General features: G+C 37.0%; 1 protein-coding gene and 1 long non-coding RNA gene across 2 annotated transcripts in view; both read right to left on the bottom strand.

Annotated features, from left to right (window-relative positions):
- LOC308056623 overlaps positions 1-8,037 on the bottom strand; it is a 36,931-nt gene that overhangs the window by 13,397 nt on the left and 15,497 nt on the right. The gene's annotated exons all lie outside the window — the stretch shown is intronic.
- On the bottom strand, positions 207-7,814 carry ANKRA2 (ankyrin repeat family A member 2). The gene is made up of 8 exons (XM_080372254.1): positions 7,418-7,814; positions 5,483-5,641; positions 4,064-4,129; positions 2,498-2,595; positions 2,217-2,342; positions 1,762-1,828; positions 1,589-1,669; positions 207-547 (listed from the first exon to the last, which is right to left on the bottom strand). The coding sequence occupies exons 1-8, from the start codon at positions 7,704-7,706 to the stop codon at positions 492-494; spliced, it is 942 nt and encodes a 313-aa protein (XP_080228380.1). The 5' UTR covers positions 7,707-7,814; the 3' UTR covers positions 207-491.

The following is an 8,037-nucleotide window of genomic DNA, read 5'->3' as shown; positions in this document are numbered from 1 at the left end:
ACGGAGCTTAAGACAAAAGCTGACAGATTAATATTAACTGGGGGTCTGGGAAAACAATCACACATGGTGCACATTTTGATATTAACAGTGAAGAGATCTATCTTCTATGGCAATATACCTCAGTATCTAAATAGATTTATTCCCATGAGTATGTATCAGTGATGTGATAAAGTATGACAGCACAGTGTGACCCACTGCACTCAGTGTAAACATTTAGATGGACAAAAGTGGTTTTATTTACAAAGTTTTTCATGCACAACTGCCTTTTTCTTCTAAAATCACACAAAACATATTTAAGGAAAGGATGACATTTCATATTTCTATGAACAATAGTGAAAAAAGAGGAAGAATATTAAAAGGCTTAACTAAAACCAGCCAATAGTTGAGCTGAGGTAAAGTTACAAAACAACCAACCCTTGTCACTGATTGCAGGGCTAAAAAGCAGGTCAAATCTCCAAGCCAAGAACTGAGAACCGCAGAAGAGTCCGCCACTACTCTTTGATATTTTGAAGTAGCCTTAATAAATGCGACTCAATAACCTGTTGAACTAAAGTAGAGAAAAAAATCAGGTTAATCAGTGTTCAATGTTTTTTCACATTTTTAGGGTTGTACTATTTTTTCCTGGAAGATGCCAGCTTGTTCTGTACAATCATATAATGAAAAACAGACAGGAATAAATTCACCCTGGGAAGAGAGTTTGTATCCCTGCAGAAAATAAAAGCCTCATACAACGCAAAAACAATACACCCAGTAAGGCAGATGATTGTTTTTGGAGGTGATGATCTGTTCTCTGGTTTGAATAAGCAGATAGCATATGGAAAGCAAATTTTTAAGCCTATAAATGGAAAGTAGGGAAAACCAGTTTATTAGGAACTACTTCTGTGAAACATTTTGAGACTTAACTCTTGAAGCGGTCCTACATCTAGGCATCTGTGAAGTTACTGCCCATCCCTGCCCCCCATAAGCACAGGGCTCTGCTTGGAGAAGCTACACACGCAGTGCTGGGCTTATTTTTTGATTCAGCTCATTTCTGTAATGGCAGACATTTCACAGCTTTCAAACTGAAGGCAGCAGAAGGGAAAAACAATGGAGAGTTCTTTCTTTGCCTCTGTTTTCCAGAGCCAAGTAAGGTTGCCTAATTCACTGATCCTGGCACTATTACTGTCTCCTTCCAAGATATACTAGAGCTAGTCTGACAGGGGAAAGAAGGTTTTGCAAAGTACATCATGTAATGTCAACCAAAAGAGCACCAGGGTGAGAGCAGGCCTCTTTAGCATTGACCAGAGCAACACACACTCCTTTGTACAAGGGTGAGGGAGCAGCAGTCTGGGTCATGGCTGCATCAGCCCTACACACCACTGTTTGTGCCCACAGATGCAAATCCAGGTCAGTGTTGCTTTCTTACTAGGTACCTGGCTTTCTGAGGTGGGGACAGAAGCTCCTACCCATTTTGGGCTGGTACATTTAGGTGTATTAAGACTTTTAGCACAGGGATCTTCTGCAAAACCGCTACTAGGCTATTACAGCAGCTACAAAAACAAAAAATAGTAAAAATAAAAATCAAAGAATTTACATTTGCAATACTCACCACTCCGAAAGCCCAAAGCTACAGCCAAATCCATGGAATTATAGCCAGCATCTGTTTCTATAGTTGGATCAGCACCACTTTCTATGCAGAACAGGAAAAAAACCCTTGTATTTCTGACAATGACAAGTGATAGTATGTTATTACTGGTAATTCAGTTTAGACAGTCTGCTTACCAAGGAGGATTTTTACACATTTCACGTGGTTCCCATGTACTGCATACAGAAGAGGTGTACCTCCATTCTGCAAAAGCAGAGAAAAGCCTTGACGCTTAATGCTTGAGCAGTCTGCAATTGTAATTCCTTAACACACCAGTATACTTCTATGTACCAATAACAGACTTCAGAGGTTCTATAAAAATGAAGTTCTATTTTTTCAAAATTTCCATCTTTTTTTGTCTACTGTTTAGACTGTAAACTTACCTTTCTATAAGGATTTGGCATTATGCTCATTCTCTTTTCACCAAGAAGTCAGAACTAGTAGGGACAAATTCTCTTACCCTATGTAAGTTTTGAAACTCTCAGATATTTCAGAAGAGGTAGAACAATTTTCAGACCCAAGCCAGTGCTGTGCCCTGTTTTAAACTCTGGACCAGAGTACCCTCCGACATAAATTCAGGCTAGGGTCTTACCCAGTCATACTCATTGACATCAACTCCACAGTCCAGCAGCATTTTGACAATATCTGTGTATCCTTTGCTGCAAGCCAGTGAGAGGGCACTTTCTCGCCCTTTCCCCAAAATCTGAGGATCTGCACCCTGAAAAAAAAAAAAAAAAAATCAGATTAACCATGCCCTTTTTTAACATGATATTTTACACAGAACTTAACTTTACAACTTTAAAGTATATAGCAACATTGAAAACTTAGGAAGGAAAACTGAAATTTAAAATGAAGTGTAGGTTTTTTTCTTACATTCTGGAGGAGAAATTCCACTACTGCTATCTGCCCATGAGCTGCAGCCCACATCAGAGGGGTAAATCCTTCTTCATCCTTATGATTGATTACATTTTCTGTTTAAAGAAAAATATGCAACTTTGTGATCCCTTTCACCTGTGCATTGTATGAGCTGGTGAAATGTGTTGACATGTCAATGGTGAATGGACTGAAGCATCAGTGTGTCCTAAAAGTTGTTCTCATGTTAACTTTAAAACCAAAATTCTATCCCAATGGTGGTGCAATATCAATGGTCCAAGAAAGAAGAAAAAAAATACAACTAACTAAAGTAAAATTTAAGATTTTGGATTATTTATTGTTTTTTTTAAGCTCTATAGATCAAGCTCTATTTTTACTCAGAAATATTACAAGTTCTCTGTAATCTAGAAAATTTATCTTTGGAAAGAAAAGGGCTGCTTGAGAAACAAAGTAGTACATTCTGTATTGTACTGTAAAAAGTGAGGTTTTTTTACTAGCGAGCCACATAGTCTTGTAAATTTGTAAAGCAACTCCATTCCCCTCAAAGTTCATGGAATCAACAGGGTGTTTGTGGAAACCATTAAGGTCTACTTGTAGTGCAGCTGGAAGAAGGAAAAAAACTTTTAAAACAATTGGCTGACAAATAGTTGAGTTGAAATTTTTAAAAGATATCTAATGTAGTAGATGCAGTGCTTAGTGACGTGGTTTGCTGATGGACTTGGCAGTCCTGGATTAATTGTTGGACTTTGTGATCTCAAAGGTCTTTTCCAACCTAAATGATTCTAAGATTTAAGTACTTAAACAAATCCTCAGCTTATCATAGCACCATAATACGCTTTTTTAACTGTTACTGACATTTCAGAATCTTATTTGCTTTCCATATACACAGCTCATTACAAAGTATATAGACTTGGCAACTCATTACCTGCTTTCCACTGAACATTTCAACAAAGACGCACTGAAAGCATGGCTGATTGCTAATAACACAATAAGAATATACTATTAACAATACTCAATTCAATACGATATGTATAGTTGAAATTTTGTATATGTATTATGGACACAGAAATGTCACACTTGAAGACTATCACAAAACTCAGAGCAGCTCTATTATATTGCAGGTGTGAGCCAACATACAGCTCTGTATGTTGATTGATGAAATAGAACAGGTAAGCCACCATTAATAGAAGTGTGTTTTAAATTACACAGTTAATAAAATTAAATCTTCTGATAGAACTAATAGATGCTTTCTTCTCATGTCCATGGATTACCTAGATAGCTATATAGGGAGCAGGGGGAGGAAGGGAATTACCTACAACTCCTATTAGTGCTAATGTTTAATTTGAAACCCAAAATCATAGCAATGAGCAAATAAAGACTAATATGAAACAATAGTCTATATCTGCAAAGAACAGGTACCTCAAATGGCCTTCAATTTGTACCAGAATTGAGTGGTTCTGTTGTTTGTTTTTTTTTTTAATACAGCTTTGGGGGAAAAGGTCAAGCACAACAGGGTATAAATTCCCCACGGCAAAAAGGCAGGCATTTAACCTCCCTCTGTCTCACCTTGTTCAATACGAGTGGCCAGATACAACATTTCTCCCTGAGCAGCCAGTTGATGAACTGACAAAGCTGCAAAAAGGGAAGCAAAAGCATGTGTTACACACACCAGTTTTCTTTCTGCTCTATTTGGAGCTGGGCATAACATGTCCATTGGCTTGAGCAGCACAGAAACTGTATTTGAGACTGTAGATAGGTTTTAGCTTATACTCACAACGAGAATCACTATCTTAAAAACCAAAAAGTTTTGTAGGTTTAGGTAAATTTTTAACCAATGTAGAAATCATACTGGAAAGCAAAGATACTTCCTACGCTGAATCTTTACAAGGCAACACACTCTCTTCTCTGCTGCTTAGTCAGCAATGAAAGATCACATTAAGAACATTTATCAAATGAAAGTAAGCATCTTCTGGTAAATTAAGGCTGTATAGTTTAAAAATGATATCTAAGAGATCATATGCCATCAGGAGACCTGTCATGCTGCTCAATAAAGCCAGTAGTGACTCTCAATCACTACAATGGGGAACAGATCAGACATTACAAAACTATACACAACATGACATCTACAGGGGAAGAAATAAATGGGTTTTTACATTTATTTTGTTTTTAATAAAAAGTACCAAGCATTAAAAGCAGAAGAATTCTTAAGAGATTATGAAGAAAAAAATATCTGATCCCACAGTTAACTCTACACAGGTGCATGTTCTTGATAATTACAACTTGGAACAGATCTGAAAGGTGCTCAGGTTACCCACATTATATAACAACAAAATTAGATGATTGCATAACATGTAAGTGTTCACTGCCCTCTTCCTATTTACTACATGATTTTTTTCCTGCAAGACTGCATATTCTGTTCAGAGGCCTAGGTTGCAGCTCCAGATTAATTTTTCCCATGCAAGTGGCCTTTTCTTTTTCTAAATATTGGATTTGTAATTTATAGATGAAGTAAATTACAGAGAATTTATGAAGAAAATGTTTGACAATTAAGAATAACAAACCACCATAAATAATACTCCCTTTTTGACTGTCAAGATCTGTGACTAACATCACATTTGCAGCAGTCTGTAGCACTTACCAATCATCTAATTTTAATAAATTTTAGAAGATACACAAATTCTGAAAACAAATACATGAAACAAATTAACTTAAAGCATAGAAAGGGTCAGAAAAATCTTTACCTGTATTTTTAAAATCAAGAATTAAATCCTTTCTGGAAAATATGCCTCAATCATTAATTCAATATAGCAAGTAGTTTACTGTTTTATGGGTGGAACCATGTGAAATTACACAAGACTATTATCAATGTTTTCTTCCTATATTAAAGTTCATTAGAGTACCAAAGAAAAAATTGGAAAAATCTGTCAAGCATCTGACATACAGTTCACAAAATTATTATTAACAGTAAGACAGAAGGATACTTACAGTTTACAAGCAGAGGTGTTGTAGAGACTTCGTTTCCCCTATGTTTGTTAGTTAGGGTAGTTGATTGTTTTATTGGTGAGAAGTGCTTAGTAGTTGATGGAGTATAAACATGTCTTACTTGGATACCAGGGGAAGGAGAAGTATGGCTGTTGCATTCAGCTACATTGAACAGAGAAAACAGACAGGATTTCACTGCTAGTAAGACCATTAAAAGCAAGCCACAGATTCTAAGTCAACTAGAAAGCACCAGACTCACAAGGTCCATAAACCCCATGTTAAATAAGCTTTGTGACGTGCTTTTTGCACTGTGTATTCTGAGAGCAGAATGAAGGGCTGTATTTACTTCTAGCCTAAAACAATGCTGCTACCCCATGTTCTATACGGCATAACGACACCCAGAGACACCTTGGTGACTAAATGAGCTAAGCCTTTGTCTAGGTTTTCAACACACCTGGCATGGATTTATCAGGTAGAATGGCTTCACTTAGCCTGACATGCCCTTACTAACACTCTGTAGCACAATAACATGACACAGCTCTGGTCAACCATGCAGTCAGGCAACTGCTCAGTTCATTCCTTTGCTTACTGCCTAACCAGTCCACCACATGGGTGGAGTTGACCTTCACTAATTTTCTTTACCAGGACTCCTTCCATTCCTGTTGGATAAAACTCTAACTGCATTATGAATGCCTTATGAATACTTATCCAGCTGGAAGAGAGATATTCCACACTAACTTACATAAAATGCAACAGCAAGTCACCACGTAGAACTCAAGAAGTCATTCAGTACTGCTTTGTTCATCTGTTCTAACTTTTCTAGCTAGATCATAAACTGAAGTGCAAATCCAGGGAGAGAACCAAGTGAAAGAAGTAGAGCGTAACAGGACAAAAATGAAATTATGTGTTGTTTACTAATCCAATAGCTACAGCTGACTTGATCAATTTAAGAGACCTACCAGGATTTTTGACCTGTGGTCCCTGGATCTGCAGGACTAATTCTAAGGGGTCCACAAATGTTACTCAAGAAAAAACAACCCTATTATGATCAGTCTAAGTTTGCCATTCAGGTCTGCAGCTCCAATAGTAAGCTCTTAGGGCCTGCAAATCAAAAAAAGTTTGATTTTTACAGTGGCTGAACTGAAGCCAAACAATACAAGTCAGAGAAACCACCAAAATCCACAACAGGTCTGTGTTTTGTATTTGTCAAATTCAACCTTGGGGAAAAGATACATTACTAACAGTCTGAAAGAGGGTAGTGAGCACTGGAAACCACAACTGTTAAGGGAAAATAGACAGAAGTCTCAATTCTGTTCTCTATTGATATGCTCAGCCACAAAAAAGCACAGATCAATTCTGATGAAGCTGCCAGCAGTAGCTCGAGATGAGCTGCAGGGATACACAGTCAGAGCAACCTTCATCTTAAAGCAGTATGAAGCTGGACTGGTAAGCCAATCACTACAACTACAGGCTTTGTACAGCCACATTTAATTTTGTAACTGTATCAGTGAAAAGATAAAATATGTTGCAGAAAGCTACTGAAACCGAAATAAATGACCATATATTGCTTTCTGTAGTATTTTGTAAAGATACATACATTCAGCCATGTGTAGCATGTTGTAGGACGTGCTATACAAAAGAAGTAAGCTTGTATTCATAATCAGCATTGGCTCTTATTAAACTACATTAGAGACTTTTTGTGCTACTACTTTTTCAACCAAAATAAGTTTAAAAACATCATCTAAGAGTAATATTGGGGAAATTAATTTTGTGTTAATAATCCATTAAGCATATAATAAAAGTGTTAGGGGAACAAATTTTAGAAAACTTTTACTGATGAACACACATATAAGGCTGAGGCTTTTTTTCTTTTAAAAAAACCATAACAGCGTAACAGAATGACACAGTCCACACGTAATTTGTATCATGAAGTTCAACCTTTAAATAAGACAGATGCCACTTCAAGGTCAGAGTTAACTTGGTCTTGAATATTTTTACTGTCCTCCTCATTCAAAGATTTCACAAATCGTGAGCAGACATTCATATCAAATCTATTGGGCAAAATGAATTTCATTCCCATTGCGACACTCTGAGCTGGGCTTTCCTCCGTGCTAGAGTCAAGCTGATGCTCCACTTTAATGTCTGGCATGGGTGGAAGGTTGTAGCTAGTTGTACATTCCTCCACAATTAACTGGGCCCCAATGTCTAAATTTGTTGAAGATGCCATGGTCTTAGTCTGTAAAAGTTTTATGCAAAATTCTTCTTCATAGTTTCTAGCCAAGAGCAGTTCTGACCAACCAAACTGTATCTAGTCAGATCCAGACGCTTGAGCAACCTGCAACACACATAACACAGGTTAACAATGTTCTGGTGAAGTAAAGCATAAGAATACACTAAACTTGGTTTCACTTAAGCTTATGGCCTTTGGCTTTGATAGTCAAAAACCCTGCTGAAATATCAGTCTTACTTCTGTTACAAGCTATTGATCAAATCCTTCATTGGAGTTTTATCATGGGGATATTTAAGCCAAATTTTGTAATGAAGGCAGTAGGAGTTTC

Source organism: Falco punctatus (genome assembly GCF_963210335.1).
Source record: "Falco punctatus genome assembly, chromosome: Z".
Classification (NCBI taxonomy): Eukaryota; Metazoa; Chordata; class Aves; order Falconiformes; family Falconidae; genus Falco; species Falco punctatus.
The sequence above is the reverse complement of the archived record's forward strand: the minus strand, read 5'-3'. Positions and strand labels throughout refer to the sequence as shown.